The 24360-nt window shown below is 50.8% G+C and overlaps 2 protein-coding genes across 2 annotated transcripts in view; both read right to left on the bottom strand.

The window, feature by feature from the left end:
• Gpr157 (G protein-coupled receptor 157) overlaps positions 1-24360 on the bottom strand; it is a 162933-nt gene that overhangs the window by 108697 nt on the left and 29876 nt on the right. The gene's annotated exons all lie outside the window — the stretch shown is intronic.
• Positions 1364-23074, bottom strand: Slc2a5 (solute carrier family 2 member 5). Its single transcript, XM_051173793.1, has 12 exons — positions 22756-23074; positions 17429-17527; positions 16823-16983; positions 13758-13882; positions 7759-7911; positions 4962-5087; positions 4679-4866; positions 4420-4530; positions 3645-3746; positions 2250-2325; positions 1789-1916; positions 1364-1695 (listed from the first exon to the last, which is right to left on the bottom strand). The coding sequence occupies exons 1-12, from the start codon at positions 22783-22785 to the stop codon at positions 1498-1500; spliced, it is 1497 nt and encodes a 498-aa protein (XP_051029750.1). The 5' UTR covers positions 22786-23074; the 3' UTR covers positions 1364-1497.

The raw sequence follows: 24360 nt of genomic DNA, 5'->3' as shown, positions 1-24360 counted from the left end.
AGGTTTGGGCCAGAGAGACGATTCAGAGCTCCCTGGCTCCGGGCACTCCTGTTCCTGTGAGCCAAATAATGCACAATGGTCCCACAGTCCTTACCAACAATTTGGACACCACCACTCCCTGGCATTCAGGGAGTCCATCATTGACTGGTTCTCTGCTGATCACATGTTGCAGTGGGATGGCGCATGTACTTCCTGTGTGTCAGACTGCTCTTGTCGGTTGCATGATTTCATGCCTGTAGGACCTCTATTCTGTATCTGCAGCAACTGCTCCTGACACCCATAGCTGTACCGTCAGCCTGACCACTGCCATTCTAACCTTAGGAGAAGACAGCACATCCCACAACCAATTTAGCACTTCCTTCTACTCACCTCAAGGTTTTCTCTAGACTTTTGCAATCATGCTCACACACCAACACACACACACACACACACACATACAGACACCATACACACACTACACACACATACACACACCACACACATAAACACACCACACACAGACACACACACCACACACACGCACACACACACACACACACATACCACACACAGACACCAGACACTACACACACACCACACCACACACACACACCACACCACACACACACAGACACCACACATACCACACACACCACACACACACACACACACACACACACACACACACACATCCCCATGTCTCTAAGACTCCAGTCCTGCGGTGTTGATGTGAGGGGCATTCCACCCTCCCCATGTCCCTTTCCTGCAGCTTTCCGGCCCCCTTGGTATTCCCCAAGTAACTGCAGGCACGCAGCACCCTCCCCCTCCCCCTCCCCCAGGTTTATGCATATCACCTCACAGCTTTGCAGCTCCCAGCCCTTCTCTCCATGCCTGACCCTGCCCTTAGGAGACCAGCAATCCTCAACAGTGGGGTAACCCCTCAGCCCTCTTCTGCTCACAGAGAACTGGTGTCTTGGTGAAAAGTGATCAGATCTGTTTTATTGGCTATACAGAGGTGATTTCGTGTTCTACTAATACTATCATTTACAGTTAATAATTCATGCTCAGTGAATGTCTTCCCATGGTCTGTTCCCCAGCTTTGTGACATTTCTGGGTCAGGAGAGAGGATGACTTTAATCCTGAGCAGACACACCAGTGGCCCCGAGGCATGTGGGAGTCCCAGGAGAGTCACCTTCGTTGGTATAATGTGACCCTCGCATCTGGCCCTCAGTAACTGGTTTTGTTAGAGAAGCCATGGTACAGTACCCCACCACAGTCAGCTCAGCAAAGGTGAGGGACAGTGTTGCATGTGACTGAGAGCCTGTGGCTGGCCTCTGTGCTCAGAGACAGCAAGGAGGTCAGATGTCCCCACCGGATAGAGGCTGGTGATGCGGCTGGCATTTCCTGCCAGGTTAGGCTCACTTCCAGTGTCCCAGACAGTAAGAAGCCAGAGCTAGAGTCCAGAAGACAGGCCCACGCAGGCCAGCTCTCCTGGCTCATGGACTGGGTCCGCTGCTACTAAGAGATGACAGCCGGGAGGTCTTTGAGCTCCTCCTTCTCCGGACATACATCTGACACCTTGTTCTTCTTGGCGAAGATCTGGTTGATTTCAATGAATGACCGGCCCTTGGTCTCTGGGGTGACCAGGAAGATGTAGATGGTGGTGAGGAGACATATGACCGCAAAGATGATGAAGCTGTAGGCGCCGAGGCCCACCTGTGGGAAGAGGGATCAGTGAGGGCAGTGGTAGGAGTGAGGATGCGCTAGAAGGTTCTGGCTCAGTGGCTTGGGGATTTGGGTCCCACTCACTTGAATGAATGGGAAGATGAGCCCCACGGTGAAGTTGGAGAGCCAGTGGACACTGCCCCCGATCATGAAGGCGGCCGGCCTGGAGGACTGCAGGAAGATCTCAGTAATGAGCAGGGCGGGGATGGGACCTAAGAGAGGGAGGACAGGGGGACGACGGGAGAGAAAAGAGGGACAAGTGGAGAGAGGAGGGGACGACAGTTAGGTTGTGACTCAGGGGCCCTGGCAGTGAGCGTCTCTGGGACACAGGACTTTGAGGGGCGGCTGAGTGAGGAAACAAGTGCAGGGACATAAAGATGCTGGGTGTTCTGGGCGACGGAGGCTGCCTGTGGAGCTCATCCTGCCAACCTAACACGGCAGCGCCACTTGGGACACACCCACCCTTCCTGGGGATTCTCAGAGAAAGCTCGTGCAGGACCAGGGTGTGGGCTCGGAAACTATCAAACCAGCCCAGGGATACATACTGGGCCCCAGGGCATGTCCTATGACGTAGGCGATGACACAGATGATACTGACATAAGGCATCCAGGAGACAGTGTCCTGTAGGGTGGGAAAACAGAGTTAGTGTGTGGCAAAGCACTTGGGGACCGCAGAGCTGAGATGGTTCTGCTGGGTCTGGAAGGAGCCTGCAGTGGCCAGCAGCGACTTTGCTATACCACTTGATGGGACCTTAGAAGTCAGCCGAGAGGAGGCTGGATTTGCTGAGAGAGGGGCACATGGTCCCTAGACATCTGACAAAGACTATACTTGCTAAAACAAACTCATTTTGGTGTCTAGGCCCTTCATTATGGGGGGGAAAAAAAACAAAAAAACAAAAAACCAGGTTGGGAACAATATGGTGTTGTTCCTGAGGAAGGCCACCAGCGGGGCTGGTACCCGCTGTGGGGATCTTTTTCTGAAAGTACTTCCGGCCTTCAAAAGGGGCTGAACTTCTGCTGAGCCCTGCAGCTAAGTTGCTAAGAGGCCTTGAGATCGCTGATGGCTATACACTTAAGCTGCTCTACCACTGTGTGTACTCAGCCTGTGTAAGCTTATTCTTCAATTAATACAGCGGTGTAAGCACCCAGACTACACCTTGACTTCCTGTACACTCGGCTCTTAATCCTAAACTGAATGTACAGCTTTACTCTTCAGTTACGTTCTCTCCCACGCCCTGTCTTTCCATGCTTGTGTGCACATGCTGGTGTGTGTGTGTGTGTGTGTGTGTGTGTGTGTGTGTGTGGTGGCAAACATTTGCTGAAAGCAGCCAGCAGGTTAAAAGCAAACTTGAACAACAAATATTTCGCATGGAAGTAGCATGTGGATAAAATGTGTATGACTTTGAATGCTAGTCTTGGCCGGTTGGGGGATCAGTAAATAATGTCTTCCCTTAGAAAATCTGTTAAAAATTTCTGCAAAACAGCCGAGTGGTGGTGATGCACACCTTTAATCCCAGCACGTGGGAGTTCAGGGCCAGCCTGGTCTATATAATGAGTTCCAGGAGAGCCAGAGCTATGTAGAGAGACCCTGTCTCAAAATTAAAAATTAAAAAAAAAAAGTATCCTTCATCCCTTTCCAATCTCACAGCGTTTATATGCTGTTTAATAAATATAATAAATACAGACCAAAGCCCTTTGTCTGGGACACAGGTATCAGTCACACACAGGCCACAGGACACGAACTGAAGACAGGCGGAAGACACAGGGGGAGAAGTGGGGAGTTCAAATGTGGGTTCACACTTGGTTTAAAGTACCGGAAGAGGAGGTCTCCCACCCCCACCCCACCCCCACCCGCCTCCATTTCTTGGTGTGACTCGCTGCACTCCAGAGCCTCCTCCTCCGAGGCCTCTCTAAGTGGGTCATTGTTGAAGCTCTCCTTACCTGCAGGGCCAGTGCGATGGTCAGCACTATACAGGAGGTGAGGCAGGTGGCAAAGCCCAGGAGGAGCAGAAGTCGCCGTCCCCAGAGCTCTACCACAAACACCTGGAGGTGTGGGAGGGAGGGAGGGAGGGAGGATCTAGAGCCTGTGTGTGCCCTGCCTGCCGGGGGCTGCCATCATGGGGACACCCTCACTATCCCTCAGTCAACTTTTGAGGGGTAGGGAGGAGTGTGTAGGTAATCGTACACGCATGCACAGAACGTGTGTCCTTAATTGGCCGGTGGAGAGGTCCCGCTGATTCACTAGGGCCCCAGGTGTCCCGTGGCTCTAAGCTAAGGCCTCCTGCAAGGACGAAGCCAGGCACTGGCGTAAACCTGAGAGGTTCTGCCCTGTGGAGGCCTGGCTGGCTGTACCCTCTGACCGGGCGCAACCTAAGCAGTGAGTCATGGACCACTGAGTGACCCTGTGTAGAGACCCCCCCCCCATTTCTGCCATGCTGGGCAGCCCTGGATGGAGGAGGTCAGAGCGGGGTCACTGCGTACAATGGGAGCACCTGGAGTAGGGTTTAGGGGTCCCCCGCTTTTAGGGGTTATGGCTGCTCCCCTCTGGTGTCAGGGATATCCTCACAGACGAGTTTTGAGGCTGGGGCATCAGAGCCCAAGGGGCACATTGCATACCTCAGGCCCCAGCTCCCTCCAAGGCTGGGGCCTTCTCCACTCACCCAGGTATCACTCCACCCTTGGTGGCTGATGGGACCACAGCCTCATGGACACTCACTGTGACGATGGTCATGAACACGTTGACCGCCCCTGTCCCAGCAGTCACGTACTGGACGTCATTGCTTTTTACACCTGCGCTCAGGTAGATCTTGTCCGCGTAGTAGTAGATCTGGAAGGTTTGGCAGAGGGACTCAGATGTAGGGTGACCAGGGGCCACTGCACCCCGACCCCTCAGAGCTCTATGCAGGAAGGATCATTTCCAGCACCTGGTCCCCCTCTGCCTGCTGCCCCTAAGCCCACAGGCTGCGAGCGCGTACCGCGTTTACTCCTGACAGCTGCTGGCCGGCCATGAGGACGATGATGGAGATGAGCTGCCAGCGCAGGGACTGCATCTTGAACAACTTCCACACAGAGATCAAGCCCGCAGCCTTCTCAGCGTCATCCTCCTTCTGGATCTCCTCCATTTCTAGGTGCACATCGTCCCAACCTCGAAGCCTCTGCAGGGCTGGGGGAGAGAGGAGCAGAGGGTGTGAACCCTGAGCTGAAGAGCTGGGGGGGGGGGGACCAGGGTCAAGAGGAAAGAAAGCACATCATCCTCACCTTTCTCCGCAGCTGACTCGTCATTCTTCTGAATCAGCAGGTAGCGGGGGCTCTCGGGGAAGAAGGGCAGGAGAAGGAGCTGCAAGGCTGCGGGGACTCCAGTCAGCCCCAGGAGGATGGGCCAGCCTGCAAGCAAGGGTCTACTGTCACAGAAGCCTAGGGACCTGTGCCCCTCTCCTCCACCCTCTGCTCCAAGCGTCCTGAACCATCACCCGGAGGCAGGACACAGCTCTGTGAGGACAAGGCTCGACGTTTTCCGGTGGTTATTTAGTGGTTATTTACACAGTGGCTAAGGCATGACCGACCACTGCACACCTATGAGGTAGGCAGACAAGAGCATCTGATAATGCCAAACGTGGGCAAGAACGTGATGCAAATGGATACGGACGTCTCCCTGTGTTACCACAGAGACCTGCACTGTCCTTCAGGGGCCAGATGGCTGGAGCAGATCCCACCCCAGGCATATGTCCAGAGAGGCTTGTGCCGGGGACACAAGGACACCTAGACTGGAGTGGTCAAAGCCACACTGATACACTCAGAAACAAAACCACAATGCAAATGCCCGTCATATTCCTCGCAGAATGGACACAGCAGAGGCTCTGTGGTGCTAGAATGTTATTCAGTACTGCGATGAAAAGAGCAATGACCCGGAAAGATCTGTGCAATATAATATGGAATACAAAAAGTCAATGTCCAATATGTCCCTTACGTCAAGTTCTGAAATCAGCCCTACCATCTCCAAAGGTGATGAGCCTGGACGCAAAGAAAGCAAACAACACAGGGAAGCGTCAGCACAGCGCCAATCCCTCTGGGAAGGGAGGTGTCATTGATGGGCACACAGCAGCTCTGCGGGGCGGGGGGGGGGGGGACTCTTCACCTGGGAAACGGTCAAGTGTCTGGTTCCTTCCTCCTTTCTTTATGTTTACTGGGAATCATGCATGATGTGCTCACAATAAAAATAGGTAAACAAAGGGGCTGGGGATGGCTCAGTGCCTCAGAGCATTTGCTGCTCTTGCAGAGGGTCTGGGGTCCATTTCTTGCTGTGGAATATTATTTTAACTGGGCAAAGGTGTGCTACATTTGCTTACGCTGAGGAAGATCACTTGGCCTGTGTGAAGGTGGGCTACGTTTGTTTATGCTGCGTTTGTTTAATGACATAGGGATGTGTATTTGATTGTGCAAAGGCGTGTTGCATTGTTTCAACCTGGCTGCCTAAGGCAGCTGATTGGTCTAATAAGGAGCTGAAGGCAATAGCTAGGCAGGAGAGGGGGAGGCAAGACCAGCAGGCAGAGAGGATAAACAGGAGAAGGAGAGGAGAAGAGAGAAGGGAACAGGTAAGGGAGGCCCCAGGGGCCAGAGGCCAGGCAGCTGCCAGCCAGCAGGCAGGAGGGCACTGAAAGAAAGATACACAGCAGTAAGGAAGCTCCGAGACGAGAGGCAGGTAAAGAGACAGGTGAATTTAAGTTAAGAGAGCCAGCCTAAAATGAGCCTGCGCTAGGCCGAGCATCATAACTAATAAGAAGTCCCCATGTCATAATTTGGGAGCTGGTTGGTGGCCTACAAGAAAAAAGCCTGCTACAGTCTCCAGCACCCACACCCACACACAGCTCAGTCCCGGGGATCTCACATCTCTTCTGGCCTCTGAGGGCACCGGGCATGCACCTGGTGCACAGACAGACATACACGTATGCAAAACACCCATTTTCATATAAGGATAAATGACTGTAAGAGCAAGCAAACGATTCTGTCCCCTGCTTGGATACTGTCTCTGGCTCTCTGCCTTTTATCCTGCTCTGGCCCAGTGACGTCATGATCATCAGAAGGCACCATTCGCTTGAATTGGAAGAACCAACCTCACTGCCTGCCACAACATTAACTCATGCCCTCCTTACAGCACCCTATGGGGTGGGTTCCAATTACTGGCTTTTTTTTTTTTTTTTTTTTTTTTTTTTTTTTAAGAAAATAGAATGTAGCTCAGGCTGGCTTCAAACTTATACTGTGTCTCAAGCTGACTTTGAATGCCTGAGTCTCCTTCTTCTACCTTCTGAGTTCTGGGATCATAGATATGTCTAACTCCCCTGGTCTTTTATAGTTGATTCCATAAAAGAGGAACAGGCCAGGGGTACCCTCATTTAGCTGTAATCTTCCTCAAGGTACGCGTGAACCTCTGAACATCCCAAACCCATTGTTCCTGGCCTTGAAATTGGCTTCTATCTTCCAGAATGTGAGTCTTATCCGATGTCAAGTTCAGTGTCGGCCTCAACACTTTCTAGGCCGGAGCAACACCTTCCCACCACCCCCCTGCTGCTGCTTGATCAGAACCAGGGCCCAGGTTATCCTGGGACCCTGTGCCTATCCCCTGTCCTGTCTGTAACAAGTGCTGCTGTCCTCATCTCCCATGCAAGCCATAGTCAGCAGCCTCTGGGCCCTTCCCCCCAGGCCCTGTACTGCAAGGACTCTCCCACTGGGTCACCAAAGATCCCCGGACGCTAGCGAGGATTCCATCTCTCATCCTCAGCATGGGGTGTGTGTGTGTGTGTGTGTGTGTGTGTGCGCGCACACACACACTTAAGGGACATAGGCCCTTCCTGTTCGGTTGAGACGCCTTGCCATCTGCTGGGAATGTGCCACCATGTGCTTGTTCAGGGCCTGCAGCGTGCTTGGTGGCCTAGGGACAGGGCATGGCACCAAGGACAGTCTTCACTGGACAGAATGGGGGACTCACAGGCGGTAGATCCCAGTGATGGCGTAGGAAGGGCTTGGGGGTTAGAGAGCAGGGCCAGGGCTCTGTTCTTACCTTCCTCAGTTGCCAGGAGACTCCGAAAGCCAAACAGCTGGGCCACCAGGATGCCGACGGTGATGAAGAGCTGGGGTACCACCCCGAGAGCCCCGCGCAGGTTTTTAGGGGCCAGCTCCCCCAAGTACATAGGGACCACATTGGAAGATATCCCTGGAGGAGAATTGAAATAAGAATACAGGCAGGAAGGAGTGTGGGGGAAACAGACTGAATCTTCAGGGACTCACCCTACCTTACCAAACTCTCTCTAGCCCAGCCCTCCCTTAAAATGGGGACAACTCAGTTGGTAAGGTACTTGCTCTGCAGGCCTGAGGGGTACAAACTGGTAATCCCAGTGTAGACAAACCGTAGTCTTTACAGACAAACTACGGTTTGTCGGGGAGGCAGGCAGACCTCTGGAGCTTGCCGGCCAGCCTGGCTGGCTTAGTCAGTGAGCTCCAGGTTCAGTGAAAACGCACTGTGTAGAGCCCCTGAAGAATGCCATCTGAGCAGGACCTGTAGCCTCCACTCCCGTGTGCACACACTCTGGTATGCACATGTGCGCATCTCACATGTGCCTGTCATAACACAAGGAATGAGTGGCCCTCGAAAACACATCTTCTAATTTTCCGTTCCTTAAACTTCGAGGAAAGGAATCGCGTCAGAGATGTTCCTAACAGGAGTATTTGCTTCTTGACTGGTGTTGCCTGGGGTGGAGCCTGGCTAGGCCCTGTGCCCTTGCTTCTGATTGGCTGGGGTCTCTGGGAGGATGAGGGTTAGACATGCTCCTCTCCTTTGCCTCAGGGAGAAAAAAAAATCTGTCACTAAAGGGCAAAACAACATCCCTGCTCACCAGCTCACTTTCTGGGGACAGCAAGCACATTGCACAATAAACCTCTACACAGAGCCTTCCACACACACTGCACAAACTATGCCTGTTAGCCTCTAATCTCTGCACCTGGGGAGGCTGAGGCAGGAAGGCTACTGTGAGATACAGGCCAACCTGGGACTCAAAGGGGCATCATGATTTAGAAAAGCTTCAAATGGCTGTTCCAAAGGACCTGGGTTTGATTCCCAGCACCTACATGGAGGCTCACCACCTCCTCAGGCACCAAGCACAAATGTGTTACAAAGACATATATGCAGTACACTTATACACATGAAATAGTAAAGATAAATATAAAAGAAGCTCACCTTTAATCCCAGCACTTGGGAGGCAGAGGCAGGTGGATCTCTGTGAGTTCAAGGCCAGCCTGGTCTGCAGAGTGAGTTCCAAGACAGCCAGAGCAGTTACACAGAGAAACCCTGTCTCGAGAACAAAACTAAACCAAACCGAGAAAAATCTTAAAATGTAAAAAAACAAAAAGCACAACAAATTTCAGTATATATCGTTGAAGATCTGCATTTCTGGGATTTATGTAGTGCTGAGGATGCGCTAAACCAAAAAATTTATTGTTGTTTTTAGTAGCGTGTGTGTGTGTGTGTGTGTGTGTGTTCATGGGTATGTTTACATGAACACAGATACACAGATGAGACAGATCCCTCAGGAGAAGGATGTTGTAGGCAGCTGTGAACCTCCCGTCGTGGGTGTAGGAACTGAGCCATCCCTCCAGATCCCAACTATTTAATCTTGTAAAATTTCCCATCATATCAAACTATGAGTCTTTTAGGAATAGATGAGGTTGGTGGCTGGTGAATTGGCTCAGTGGATAAAGGCGCCTGCCGCGAAGCCTCATGTTCTGACTTCAATTTGTGGGCCACACATGGTGGAAGGAGAGAGGAACATGCCCGCTTCCTCCCACAATAAACAAACAAACAAACAAACAAACAATACATAAAAGAACCCTGAGAAATAAAAATTAAAGAGCTGGAGAGGTGGATCGTTAGAAGAGCTGGCTGCCCTTGCAGAGGACCTGAGTTCTGTTCCCAGCACCCACATCAAGCGGCTCACAGCCACCTGTAACTCCAGCTCCATTGGCTCTGACGCCGTCTTCTGGCCTCTGCAGGCGCCTGCACTCATGTGCGGTCCCCGCCCACCATCAATAGTAAAATAAATATTTAAAAAGAGAGAGAATAGGTGGGGGACTGGAGAGATGGTTCAGAGGTTAAGAGCACTGACTGCTCTTCCAGAGGACCCTGGTTCTATTCCCACACGGTAGATCACAACTGTCTGTGACTCCAAGATCTGACAGGACACCCTCACACAGACATCCATGCACATAAAATAAAAGTAAATAAATTATTAAACAACAACAAAGGAATTGACAGGATGCTGGGAGGATAGTTCAGTGGTGGAGTCCTTGTCTAGTATGCACAAGACCTCGGGTGACATCAATAATACAAAAGTAATTCTGTAACTTAGCCCAGCACTGTGGTGTTTACCTCTAACTTCAGTACCAGAGCATAGAGAGCTGCAGGTTCTAAGCCAGCCTGGTCTATATAGCAAGTTCTAGGTCAGCCAAGGCCATGCAGTAAACCCTGTTGCAAAAGCCAAAAGAGGGCCGATAAGATGGTTCATTGGGTAAAGGCACTTGGTGCAAAACCTGACAACCTGAATTTGATTCCCGAGACCTACACGGTGGAAACAGAGGAATGACTCCCGCAAGGTATCCTCTGACCTCCACAAGCTTGGAGTGGCATGTGTGTGCTCCTCAAATACACATACATACACACTCAATAATAAATGTGAGAAAATAAAAATAACAACAACAACACAAAAACAAACACAAAAGCCTGATAGGTGTAGCTTCATTAAGACACTAACAAGGTGGGAAGCAATCTCTGATTTGCATATTTTGGGGGGGGTTGCTATGTAGCTCATGCTAGCCTCAAACTAGAGCTCCTTCTGCCTCCGGCCTCCAGGACTAAAATCACAGGGACAACCACTGGCTAGCTCTACTGGGTGGACCCAAGAGTTGGATCTGGGAGTTTGTAATGTCTGCATTCCTTCTGGCCAGTGAAAGCCTGCAGTCTTCTTGCCAAGGAGGTGATCAACAACAAACCGGTGAACCGTGAACCTCCGGTAGGCAAGGCTCAGCTACCTTTGCTCCTCGCTCACAGCGGGGCTGTTTACTTGGTTCTCGGGGTGAACTATGTGGTTGGTGTCGGTGACCCAAGCAGCAGGAAGCCTGGTCACACCATACTGTTCAGGTGTGAGTGAGAAGCTGAGTCAACCTGGGATGGTGCCACACCGCTGAGTCCAAGTGCGAGCCGAGGACCTCCCCAGGGCGTCTCTGAGGTTGAAGCTACTTCCCTTACTTCCCTTACTGTCTCCAGGCATTCTTTTCCCTTTTCCTTCTTGAACTCTCTGGAGCACAGTGGAGTTTTCTGGAAGCCACTTGCCATCTGCTATTACAACTCACTGAACTCGGGCAGATTTGAAAGTCCAGCCGGGCCTGCGATTATACAGCAGATCACACGAGGCCTTCTGACTGAGGTCCCAACTGTAGCCATTGGGCGCCTTCCTGCCATGGGCCATCCAGCACTTATCCCTGTCATCTGCTGTGCTGGGCATGAGGCCGCTGGCCACTGCTATGTGTACTGCATGTGCCACCGTGCCCTTCCTGAACACGCTGGAAGAATTCACCCCGGTGTTTCTCAGTCTCAGGGATGGTGGTCAGCTTTGTACTTTGGCTGACTGTACTCATTTACTGTATAAATATAATTTATCATTTGTCTCATGAAAAAAAGAAAATGCAACTGTCTACTGCTAAGACAGACATTAAAGTGGTGTGCAGGGATGTGGAATAAGTCATTCTTCTTACAGAACTTGACTTAAAACATAAACTACAATTCTTTTTGAGGCAGAATCTTGGGTAGATGAGCACACCTGGCAGTTGTTTTTCCAGCTGATTATATTTCATAAAAACTCTGTGTGTGTGTGTGTGTGTGTGTGTGTGTGTCTATACCACATGCATACTGTGCCCAGGGAGGCCAGGGAAGGACCTTGGATCCCCTGGAACTGAAGTTATAGTTAGTTGTGAGCCACCCAGTGTGGGTGCTGGGAACTGAACCCAGGTCCTCTGCAAGAGCAGCCAGTGCTCTTTAACCTCTGACCCATCCCAAGAGCCCCAGTTATGTTAAGCATGATAAGCCCTGAGACTAAAAACCACGGGCCAGTGAGACGGCTCCGTGAGAAAAGATGGTTGCTGTCAAGACTCCCAGCCTGATGTTGTTTGGAAACAAAGACTGATTTTGGTCACAAACAAAGGAAGGAGAAACGGACTCCCGTGAATCATCCTCACATCTCCACACGTGAGCCAGGCACTGAGTGCTGCAACCTCAAATAAATACGGAAACAGAAAAATATGAGATGAGCTGTTGATAAAAGTATGCTTTTGAAGCATAAAGGTTGGGGTCCCCCCTCAAAGGTCTTGGTCAGGGATGCTGGTGCATGCCTAATAATCCTAGCACTCCGTTTCCGAGTCTGATGCAGGAGGATTGCTAAAAGTTTGAGGTCAATGTGGGCTACAGAGGAGACCTTGTATCAAAAGCAGATACGAACAAATGAAAAAAAAAAAAAAAAAAAAAAAAACAACCAAGATCTTGCCACGTTTACACAGTCCAGGCCTCACACTGGTAATCCTCCTGCCTCAGCGTGTTGAATGTCAGTATAGTTAGGAGCCCCCATCTCTATAGGTGAGAATTTATTTGTGTGAGGGTTGTGAATGAACCCAGGGCATGATCTTGTCAGGAGAGTGTTCTACCACGGAGCTACATTTCAGCCCTCTTTTATTTTTTGTTTTGTTTTGAGACAAGGTATGCCCAAGCTAATGGAGAACTCATTCTGTGATCCAAGTGGATCCAGGTGTCCACCCTGCTTCTGAAGGTCCCTGAGAACTGGCAAAGCCACTCCTGGCTGGACACTGGGAAAGGCTGACTGTTGGGGAAGCCACAAGTGTGGCTTTAAAAGTGTCTCCATTTCTAAGCTATTAGGGGAGAACTTTCTAAAACTAAAGCACATATCCCAAGCAGCCTGGGTTGAGAAGGCAGAGGGGGTTACATGCCAGTTTCACCCCCATCCCAACACGTTTTCTCTGTGTAGCCCTGCTGTCCTGTTCAGTATGACCTGGAACTCACAGAGATCCTGCCTGCCTCTGCCTCCCGAGTGCTGGGATTAAAGTTGTGCATCACCACCACCCAGCTCAAGTGCCACACCTTTTTAAAGACCACAAACCACAGCTAACGAGCACAGAAATCTATTGTTCAGCTTGGCTCTCCCACAAATGCAGGGATGAACAATGACTGAAACGAAATTTCATGAGACCTTCCTGTTCTCGTGACATAGGACAAAGCACGCTATCAAACAAAGGTGCTGCTCTCCAAGTAGACGACACTATCTCCTACTGACACTACTCTCTGACCAACACTGCCCTCCGGCAGACCACTATCTTAGCCAATGCTGAGATGCTGGAAGACAGGATTAGACTGGAAGGACCCTTCTAAGCTCAAGATTTATAGTGTATTCCTACAAAACAAAACAAAACAAACAGAAAAACAGTTTTCTTGGGCTGGGAATTGTGGCTCAGAGCTAGAGCACTTATCTAGCTTTCACAGTGTCCTGGGTTCAATCCCAGTCTTGGAATAAACAAAGCCAAAGACAGTTTCCCCTGCAGGAAGCAGTGCTGTGGAGGTCTGCCCACTGCCCACCGAAGGCGTGGAAATCAGGACTCTCCAGACCCAGTTTAAGTGAGGTGGTGTTCACTTGGGGCAGAGAACTTACACAGAAAACAAGCGGCCGTCGCGGCGCCGCAAGGATGCAGACCCTGCCACCCAAAGGCCTCCCTAACCTTTCCCTTTGACCCTTCATTTCTGCCCCTGCAACCAGGCCCAAGAGGCATGGTCACTGTTACAGGCGTGGTGGTGAATATATCGCTACAAGCCACCCGTGAGGATGGGGCACAGACTCAAGTCCCCGCATAGGGTCTGCTTCTATCTCCACACTCCCGAGGTCCCAAACCGCATCAGATCCCTGGGAGCCAGTTCCCGCCTCCTCGTGCCGAATGGGCACAGTTCCTTACCTGCACATATTCCAACTATAAGTCTGGAAGCAATTATCAGCTCATATAACTTGGCAATTTTGCTGCACCCCATCAAGATGGCTGGCACGATGGAGAATATGTTGTTGAATAGCAAGGCCCCTTTTCTGTAGATGTGGGAAAGTCAGGTTAGCTTGAGGATTCATTCATTCACTTCATCATTCACTAATTCATGTAGCGGACAAAGCACTCCTTAACGGGACGTGTGGTCGGAGCAGAGTCCCCTAGTTATAGTAGCGTGCTTCTGTGGGACCCTGAAGCGGACAGATTGTATCTCCTGCTGCAGGGGCAAAGGGCAGAGGGCACTGGTGACAGCAATAGAGGGAAACGGAGTCATCCCAAGGCACACGGAAATCAACTGGTCTGCTGTGGTGTCCGTGGGCTGTGGCTGTAGTGCTCAGAACCCTGGGGTGTGTGGATGATGAGCCCAGCGGTTCAAGCCAAACCGGTGGCACACTTAGTCTCAATGTGGGGTGGAGAGATGGCCCCATGGTTAAGACACTTTGCTCTTGGAGTGGACCTGAGTTCAGTTCCCAGCACTGACATATGGCAGCTCGCAACCACCTGCAACCCAGTTCCAGAGGGGCTGTTACCCTCTTCTGGTCTGCAGGCAAACACCCAGACACACAAAATAAAATGAAGAATAAAAATCTAAAAACCCAGACAAACAAATAAAAATGAATCTAGACACGGATTTTATATCCTTCACAAACAGTAATTCAATAAGAGACAAAAAATATAAAACTAACAAATTCTGGAAGTATAAAATCTAGGTGGCTTCTAGATACAACACCAAAGTATAATGCATGAGAGAGAGAATCGATGCTTAAAATAAAGATAAAAAAGGGTTGTAAAACATAAGAATTAAAACAAAAGGCAATATGGACAAAAAGAGAGATTACACAGTAGCCCTAAGAAATGCCAAAATATCAAAATATCATTGAGTGCCTCAGAGAAATCCTGTCTCAAAAAAAAAAAAAAAAAAAAAAAAAAAAAAAAGGCTAAAATATAAACTGATGCAAAGATTTAACAAACTCCAGGCTATTGGAAAGACACAAACAGAGCAGGCCATAGTGGTTCATGTCCTAAACTCCATAATCCCCCATTTTAGGAGGCTGGGGCAGGAGATTGCCATCTAAAATTTGCCTTCAAAAAACAAAGCCAAAGGAAGCTGGAGAGACCTCAGTGGTTAGGAGCACTAGCTCTTCTGTGAGACACAGGTTCGATTCTTGGAACCTATGTGGTGGCTCACAGCTGCCTCTAACTCCAGTTCCACGGGATCCAATGTCCTCTTCTGATCTCTGTAGGCAACAGTCACACACATGGGACACTTAAGTACAGGCAGACAAAACACTTGCATGCATAGAAAAATGTGACAAAAATACTGTTTGGGGAAAAAAAGACAAAACAGTAAAAACAAAACCAAAAACAAACAAAGTTAGATAGGGCCTCCTGTCCACAGAGCTTTCAACATAGCTTTAAGGTACATGGACACATCCAGCTCTGTGCTGAAGATGTGGTCAGCAATGGAATGCTTGTTTGGCCTGCACGAGGCCTTGGTTTCCACCACCACAACCTCAGAACCAATAAGACAAGCAGAAAAAGGCCAACTAAAACATGTATGTGTGTGTGCATGTGTGTGTGCATGTGTGTATGTGCATACATACTTGATAAATTTTTTTTTGTTGTTTCGTTCTGTTTTGTTTGAGACATGGTTTCTCTGTGTAACAGCCCTGGCTGTCCTGGAACTCTTTTTGTAGACCAGGCTGGCCTCGAACTCACAGAGATCTGCCTGCTTGCCTCCTGAGTGCTGGGGTTAAGGGTGCTTAGAAACAATCTCACCTAGGGCCCTTGTATAGCTTCCCAAACATTACTCCTAGTCCAGTTTCCTTGAACGACCCCAATAGGAAGTAAAATTTGCCACCCTGGTTATTGTGTTCATGTCAGGGTAAGGGCTTCAGCTTTAGGCTCATGTTTAAAAACTGATGGTGGATATCTGTAAGTTTGGGGTTATAAAAATCTACCCACCATAATGGGCATGCTGGCACATGACTGCAGTGCCATTCACTGCGAGGAAGAAGCAGGAAAATCAGGGGTCAAGATCACCCTTGCCGACATAGTGAGTGTGAGACCAGCCTGGGCAACAGGAGACCCTGTTTCAAAAACAAAAGCAAAGGCTGGGGAGATGGCCCCCCGCAGTAAAATGCCCACTGTGCGACCTTGGGGCCCAGCACTCTGATCCCCAGAACACGAGGCAAAGCGGTGAGTGACTACAGCCCCAGCAATAGAGGTAGAAGGGCTGGGGGCGGGGCGGGGCGGGGCGGGGCAGCGGGAAGGGGAGGCGCCAAGACTGGCAGGGCTCTGATGGACGGTGAGCTGCTGTCTTAAAAAATGAAGGTGGGGCCCATTGTGGGAGAATGTCTTTAATTTCAGTACTTGGGAAATAGAAGTAGGTGGGTGTCTGTGAATTTAGGTCAACCAGGGCTACATAGTGAGACCCTATCTTTAAAAAAAAAAAAATGAGGAAGGGCTGGAGAGGTGACTCAGCCGATAAAGGATAGGCCCACGATCAAAAAATAAATAAATAATATATATATGTATATATATATATATACATATATATATATAAAGAATTCTTGCTATTCTTGCAGAGGACCTGGGTTCTATTCCCAGCACTTCATGGCAGTCCTTAACTCCAGTTCCAGGGGATCCAGCGCCCTCTTCTGGCTTCATCAGGCACCAGACACATGGGCAGTGTTCATGCATATATGCAGGCAGCACACTCACACACAGGAAATAAAAACAATAAATCAAAGGGTTTTCTTTTTTTTAAGGTGAAAAGCAGTAGAGGAAAAACACTCAACATTTACCACTAGCTTCCACAAGCACACATACATGCTTGAACTCGCAGTAGCAAGCTTACATGCACATACCAACACTAGTAATTACATACACCACGCACACACACACACAAACACTCACGCACGCACACACACGTGCACACGCATGTATGTACACGCACTCCAAGCCAACTCCTCATCTCTTACCTGCCCATTTTATTCACCAAGGGGCCGACCAGGAGAGAACCTATAAAGCCTCCGAAGGGGAACATGGACACTGTCACGGACCACAGCAGTGTCAAGGACACGGAATCCATGGTTTCCTGGGTTCTTTCATAGTAGGTGTCATTGTAAAACTGCTGCATGAACTGTGGGAGGAGGCACAGACCAACACAACGAGCCGAGCTCATATCACAGAAAGAATCAACAGGGGCATTTAGCTACTGGATGGGGACAGCCCTACTGGAGATAGGGACAGAGCCGCCTGGGTAGTGTGTGGGTCGGAACCCATGGGAAGAACTCTGGCAGGCCTGAGGTGTTTCTCACACCCCGACGTGGCTACAGCCTTCCAGATGGTGTGGCCGCTGCCCCCCCCCCCCAGATGGCTCCACACACTGCCAGGCCACAGAAGGTATGATCGTGAGAACGCACGATCTGAGGACTTGGTCATTCACCTGGCCTGGGTCCCAAAGGGACTTTCCTCTCCTTTCCCTTAAGGGGTGGGCTGCGTTTGCTCTCCGGGGGACCACGGGCACCTCTAAGCCCCTCTCTATGTCAGCAGCTGGCGCTCACTCACCACAGTGACCTACCTACCTCTGAGGGTGAGTTGACAACAGCCACGTTGTACCCATACTGGAAGGAGGAACCGAAGGCAGCTATCAGCGTTGCCAGGGCAAGCACCAGGGTCAGCTTCTGTGAGAGGGTTAGGGGGGTGTCAGGGTGGGTGTGGGGGGGCAAGGGAGGGGCCAAGGGAGGGGCCAAAGGGAGGGGCCAAAGGGGAGCCAAGGGAGGGGCCAAGGGAGGGCCAAAGGGAGGGGCCAAGGGGAGGGCCAAGGGAGCCAAGGGAGGGGCCAAGGGGAGGGCCAAGGGAGCCAAGGGAGGAGCCAAGGGGAGGGGCCAAGGGAGGGGCCAAGGGAGCCAAGGGAGGGGCCAAGGGGGGGCCAAGGGGGCCAAGGGAGGGGCCAAGGGGGGGCCCCTGATGTACTGTCAGCATGCACAGGCCATTCTCATGGCATCCTTGGTCTTCCAGGAACTCCCTATCCAAAGACTGACGCGCTGAGGCTAGAACAGGCTCTCACCAGGCATTCCTCCAACCCCCTGTGTTATCCAGATTTGCCAGCTCCTCAGCCCAATCCTCCTGCCTCAGCCTTCTGAGTAGCCAGGACTTCCAGCGAATGCCTGTGCAGCCAGCTCACTACAACTGGCTGGATACAGCTGCAGCTGGCCCTCTGTGGTACTTTCCCAAGGGTGCCTCACATGTCAGGGGCACCAGTGTGTGAGTCTGTGTGTGTGTGTGTGTGTGTGTGCACCAGGGGCACCTGTGTGTAGGTCAGTGTGTGTGTGTGTGTGTGTGTGTGTGCACGCACCAGGAGCACCTACCTGTATGTAGGTCTGTGCATGTGTGTGTGTGCACCAGGGGTGCCTGTGTGGGGTTGGTTCTGTGTGTGCACATGTGCCCCAGGGCTGCATGTGGACAGCTGTTGAGGAGTTGGTTCTTCTTTCCCACTCTCACATGGGTTCCAGGCATCACACTCAGGCCAGCAGGCTTGCCTGCCAAGGGCTTTTACCTTCTGAGCCATCTGGACAGCTTGGTCCTTCCCCTCTTTACAGACAAAATCAACAGCTGCAGGGAGGGTCTTTTATCAGCTTTGCTCACCACTGTATAATCAGCACTTAGACAGATGCCTGGCCTAATGGGCTGCTGGCTGGCTGGCTGGGTGGATGGATGGGTGGATGGATGGATGGGTGGATGGATGGGTGGGTGGATGGATGGATGGATAGGTGGGTGGATGGATGGATGAGTGGATGGATGGATGGGTGGATGGATGGATAGATGGATGGATGGATAGGTGGATGGATGGGTGGGTGGATGGATGGATAGGTGGATGGATGGATGGATGGGTGGATGGATGGATGGGTGGATGGATGGATAGGTGGATGGATGGGTGGGTGGATGGATGGATGGATAGGTGGGTGGATGGATGGATGGATGAGTGGATGGGTGGATGGATGGGTGGATGGATGGATAGGTGGATGGATGGGTGGGTGGATGGATGGATGGATAGGTGGGTGGATGGATGGATGGATGAGTGGATGGGTGGATGGATGGGTGGATGGATGGGTGGATGGATGGATAGGTGGGTGGATGGGTGGATAGATGGATGGATAGGTGGATGGATGGTGGATAGGTGGATGGATGGGTTGGTGGATGGATGGGTAGACAGAACATTGTATGGTCTTGTACATGATAATCAAGCTTCCCACCACCACTTAGGGGGGTTTGTTTTATTGTGTTTTGAGACAGGTCTTGTTAAGTTGCCCAGGATGACCTTGAATTTTTGGTCACCTTGTCTTAGCCTCACTGAGTTCTGGCATTGTAGGTGTGAGCTACATGCCTGGCTGGCTCTCTCTTTTTCCCTCTCCCTCTCTCTTATTCTTTCTCTCTCTCTCATTCTTTCTTTTTTCCCCTCCACCCTCTAGGACAGAGTCTCCAACAGTCTTGGCTGTCCTGGAACTCACTATGTAGACCAGGCTGGCCTTGAACTCACAGAGATCTGCCTGCCTCTGAATCCCAAGTCCTGGGATAAAGGAGTGCGCTACCACCGCTTGGCAAGAACAGGGTATTGATGATGGAAAAGTTCTTACAAGAGCTCCAGGCTTTTATATCTCCGTCTCCAGCTCCAGAGATTTCTCCTCAACCTCTAAGAAGTGAGCCACATGGGCTGGTGACCCTCAGGCAAGGCTATCACCCACTTCCACAGAAGTAGGTCCCCAACAGTCTCTGCCTTTTTAGATAAGGGCCTAACAATGGATGCCACAAACCAAAAGAAAAGTCACCAAGTCAACCCCATGAGCATTGCTGATCTGCAGCTTTTAAAAGCTAGATTTATAGCTGGGCAGTGGTAGTACACACCTTTGGTCCCAGAACTCGGGAGGCAGAGGCAGGCAGATATCCATGAGTTTGAGGTCAGCCTGGTCTATAGAGTGAGTTTCAGGACAGCCAAGGCTACAGAGAGAGACCCTGTCTCAAAAAAGGTTAGATTTGTTTTAATTATGTGTATGTGTGTGGGTCTGTATGTGGGCATGCGCACACAAATATAGCTGCTCAAAGAGGCAGAGGCGTGGTCCACTGGAACTGGACTGACAGACAGTTGTGAGATGCCCAGTGTGGGTGTTGGGGACTTGAACTTGTGTCTTCCGGAAGGGTAGCCAGCACTCTTAAGGCTGGTAGCTTTTTAATTCTCAGATGAGGAGTGTAAGCCACATCCCACTTATGATACCTAAACTGAACAGGTTTTGCTCCCACGCTGGATCCCTCCTCTTTTTCCCTCCTGGAACCACAGGGCCAACAAGACTGAGCAACAACTAGCAATCCAAGAGGTTTTTATTCTTGGTCAAAAATAGAAGTGGGGGAAGATTTACAAAGTAACCCCCTTTACCTTTTATTTTGAGATGGGTGGAGGGTTTCATTAAGTTGCCCAGGCTAACCTTGAACTCTCTCTCTGGAGCCCAGGGTTCCACTGAATTTGTGGTCCCTGTGGCCCAGCCTTCCAAACATAGGGCAGGTCTGGCCTTTCTTTATGGTGTGTAACGTGGTGTTTACACACACTGTGAAAAGATTAGTACAGTTTAGCTCATCGATATACCCGACACCACCTGTGTGTGTGTGTGTGTGTGTGTGTGTGTGTGTGTGTGTGTGTGTAGACATGTAAGATGTGCTCAGTGAATCCCAAGTACCCAATGCGGCTGGTGTGCTGCGCGCATCACTGCATCAGGAACGGCAATCGCAGACCCTGACGTGTAGCTCCAGGGCTTGCTCGCAGACCCTGACGTACTGTAGCTCCAGGGCTTGCTCACTTCCTCATCCCACCAATAGAAACTTTGTAACTCCTGAGCAGCATTGCCTATCCCCTCTTCCCCAGGTCCCTGGCAACCACTCTTCCGGTTGGTTGGAACCGAGTGTGATAACATCGCTTGTATCTTTCTGTACCTGACTCTGCCACTTAGCATGACCACCCAGGCAGCAAAGCAATAGGGCTCCCTTCATTTTTGGGGAGTGATTAATTGCATCTATACATAATTGAATCCTCTATCTCGTGAGTTGCAGTCTCGCCTCAGCTTTCTTTCTTTTTCCTTTCCCTCCTTTCAAGGAAAGGGAGGGGGAAAATGGGACTAGGACATAACTCAGTGGCAGGGCCCTTGCTGAGCACGGACAAGGTCCTAGGTTCCTTCTCTAGCACTCCACTATCCCCAAATTACTGGGGAAACATCTTGAGGCTTCAGGGAAATGCCCACCATTGGGGCTGACCCTGTTGGGTGTGATTCAAGGATGCAGGGGAGGAGGGCCCCCAACCCCAGCTGATCTATAGTAAGTGTCACACACGGGTGGGCTCATTAGTCAGTTAACACAAAACAACAACAGTGAGAACCTAGGGACCCAGGGCAAGAAACTCCACCCAGGGCATTTCACAAAACATGTCTTCATCGTCGAAAGCACTATTTTGTAGGGAAAAAAAAAAAGGCAATTGTATTCAACATTTCTTAAGTGTTTGGAGGCCTGAGCCGCACAGCTACCAAGGGACTGTTGGACCCAACTGTTGTCTGGCATCTTCCTAGAAAAATCACACAACCTCTGCATCTCCGGCTCTTCCTAATCCCCCAGACTCCATGTCTGGCTCCATGCCTGGACATGTCCCATGCTAGTGGCTGTCTGAGTTGTCCCCCTCCACTGGCTGCTCCTCTGCAGAGCCTACTGTGTGGGATCATCCCCATTCTTTTCCGTGCTCCTTGAGCAGTAAGCACAGCATCTCTTGTGACCTTGAACATTCAAGTTATTAGCCTCAGGTTCCTTCCTGTCAAATACAGGGGATGGCACTTGACCTGTCCAACACTTTCTCAGTGATGACAATCCCAGATGGCTGCATGGTGGCACAGGCCTGTAATCTCAGCCACCAGGGAGGCTGAGGGAGGTGGACCACAAGTTCAAGGCCAGTTTGGACAAGTTAGAGAGCCCCTAGTTTAAACTGAAAGGGGAGAGTGACTGGGGGTGGAGCTCAGTGCAGAGTGCTTGCCTAGCATGCATGAGGCTCTGGGTTAAGTCCCCAGCACTGAAAAATCAACAGACACAAAGCAAAGCCAGAATGAGACAAGATAAGGCCAGTGGAGTCCCTGGGTAAACGCTGAAACAGTGCTTCTGGGTCCAAGGAGGGAGGGGTCGATTCTGCCCTCTGAAGGACATTTGTTTATCACACCAGAAATAAAGTGGGTAGAGGGTGGGATATTCCCCATCACTCTAGACAGCCCCAGACATATCCTGTGCCCAGTGTCAATGGAGAGGTGATCTGCTTCATAGGTTTAAGCAGTAATCCCGACAGGCACGCTCCCTCCTGGCTAGATACTTCACTAACTGCATTGTCTAACTGTTCTGGCACCCAGGAGAGGGCGTGGCTGTCAGTCCATTTAGTGGACGAGAAGACACGAAAAGGTGAGATGGCATACCCCTACAGTCCTAGCATCTGGGAGGTAAGAGCAGGAAGATCAGGAGTTCGAGGCCAGCCTCGGTTGCACAAACTGTCTCAGTAGCTAAATTACTGCAATTAAATATAAACTCCTTTCCCCTCTACCTCCCCTACCTCCACGCCATACCTGGCTTGAACCCGGGACTTCATGCATCCTAGGCAAGCACTGTGCAAGATGAACCACCCTCCAGCCCAGTTACAGGTACAGCTGTTCCGGTGGCATGATTCCTAGCAGGCACCGTTTATAAACGTCACACCCACAACTTAAAAGCCCAGCTGTTGGCTGCCCTCTTCCAGGCAGCCCATGCCGCTGAAGGCTGGCCCTGCAGCACCAGGGCTCCGACAGTCCCTAGCACAGCTGAGCAGGTCCACAGCTGTGGCTGCTGTCGCTCACACACTCACCCCTTCCCTCGCCTCTTGAGCTTTCTCCATCGTTGCTCTGCACGGGCAGCCTGCGGCGTCACCTCCTCAAAGTGCCAGCTGTGTCTTGTGGAGAGGGGAGACATTTAGGTTGCACTTTGGTCATGCCAACTCCTCCCAGCCAATTGCATTTTTATTGCCAGTCTAAATCAGAATAACCCTTTCGGGCACCGGGAAACTGGCCCTTCCTTTTGCTTCTGCTTTTTGACTTAAACATCTAGAGTTTGGCCAAACCAGTGTGTCCTCTGAAATTGCAGGCTCAGCACCGGTACCCAGGGGAAACAGCCCCCAGTGTCCCCACTGCTCCAGTCTCCACTTGAAGAGTTCTTGAAGAGTGACTAGAAAGGTTATTTCTGTCTGGAACGCATGAACACGAGCAGCTGTCACTTGCACATTAGATAATGGGGCAACAGATGGGGCCGTAGAGACTTAGCGGAGTGCTCTACAGCCAAGTGTCCCCAGTGGAGAGTCAGTTATTGCCCAAGTAACCATGCCAAAACTATCATTTTATCAGCTTTACTATTACTTTACTATTATTGGTGCTGGAGACTGAGCTGAGTTCACAGGCTCCAATGCTGAGCTAACCCCTGGCACCCAAGTAACACTTTTCGAGGAGAAATTGTTTATTTTGTCTTTTTAAGGAGCTCTGGGTGACCCCGAGAGATGCGCTTTTCAGCACAGGGAAAGCAGTGAATACCTGTGTTGTTCCTTTGACCGGCAGGGTAAGTCACCGGAGGCTGGTCTGAGTCCAGCAGTCTGCCCACAGCCTGGCCACGGCCGGCTCCTGCACTCAGCACGTGTTCAGCTGCCACCGAGCTGACCAGGCCAAGTGGCCAAAACCCAGAGCAAAGTCCCACCAGGCCCGCAGATTTTCGTCCTTGTTAGGCATGCTCTTTGATTTATTTTCTGTGGCTCAAGTCCAATCAGCGGACATCTTCCTCCCTCTCCTCCACCCTGCAGCTGTTCATTCCAACCCAGGAATGTGGGTCCACTCAGGTGACAATGGACAGTGGGGGCATCGCCTTTCAGCAAAACTTCGCTGTTAGCAAAACTTCTCTGTTTTCTTCCCACACAACTCCAACACAAGCGTCTCCAACTATGGCATGGCAGGGCCAGAGCTTTCCATATATTTCAGAGTTTAAAAAAGACCCTCCCCCCCAAAAATGCATGTAAATTACGGGTGGTTGGTGGTATCGCTTACTTGGGGGGATGGGAGGTGAGCTAGGGGTATAAGAACGAAAAGAAAGGTCAAGTTTGCAGTCTGGGGCACACAGAGACCAAAAAGATCGGCTTCTTGGCCCCCCAGCTATTTCTCTTCTCTCTGCCTGTTTTGCTTTATGGAGGGATCCGAAACCTGAGGGTTCAATCCCTGTCTCGGCTTCCCCAACCGGGCAGGCGCAGGTCTGTGTTTAGACCCTGAGAGAACATCCAGCCAGTATCTGGTTACTGCGCAGTCGCAACTTTGCGTGACCAACGCTCATCCTCAGTCTCAAGGGCACGCGGCCGGGCTGAGCCGGCGAAGAGGGGATATGCAGCTGTACCCGGTGATGGAGCTTCTGTCTGTCTGGCCCTCCCCATTTTGAACGG

This window comes from Phodopus roborovskii, unplaced genomic scaffold (genome assembly GCF_943737965.1).
Source record: "Phodopus roborovskii unplaced genomic scaffold, PHOROB, whole genome shotgun sequence".
Classification (NCBI taxonomy): Eukaryota; Metazoa; Chordata; class Mammalia; order Rodentia; family Cricetidae; genus Phodopus; species Phodopus roborovskii.
This window is presented reverse-complemented; position numbering and strand designations above follow the sequence as displayed.

Excerpts from the sequence above, each read along its gene's own strand:
- Slc2a5 (XM_051173793.1), bottom strand. The coding sequence starts at position 22,785 with ATGGAGAAAGCTCAAGAGGCGAGGGAAGGG. Across the intron at positions 16,984-17,428 it reads TTGTCAACTCACCCTCAGAG|TTCATGCAGCAGTTTTACAA; the intron begins GTAGGTAGGTCA and ends CTCCTCCCACAG. Across the intron at positions 7,912-13,757 it reads TATAGTTGGAATATGTGCAG|GGATATCTTCCAATGTGGTC; the intron begins GTAAGGAACTGT and ends ATTCTCCTCCAG.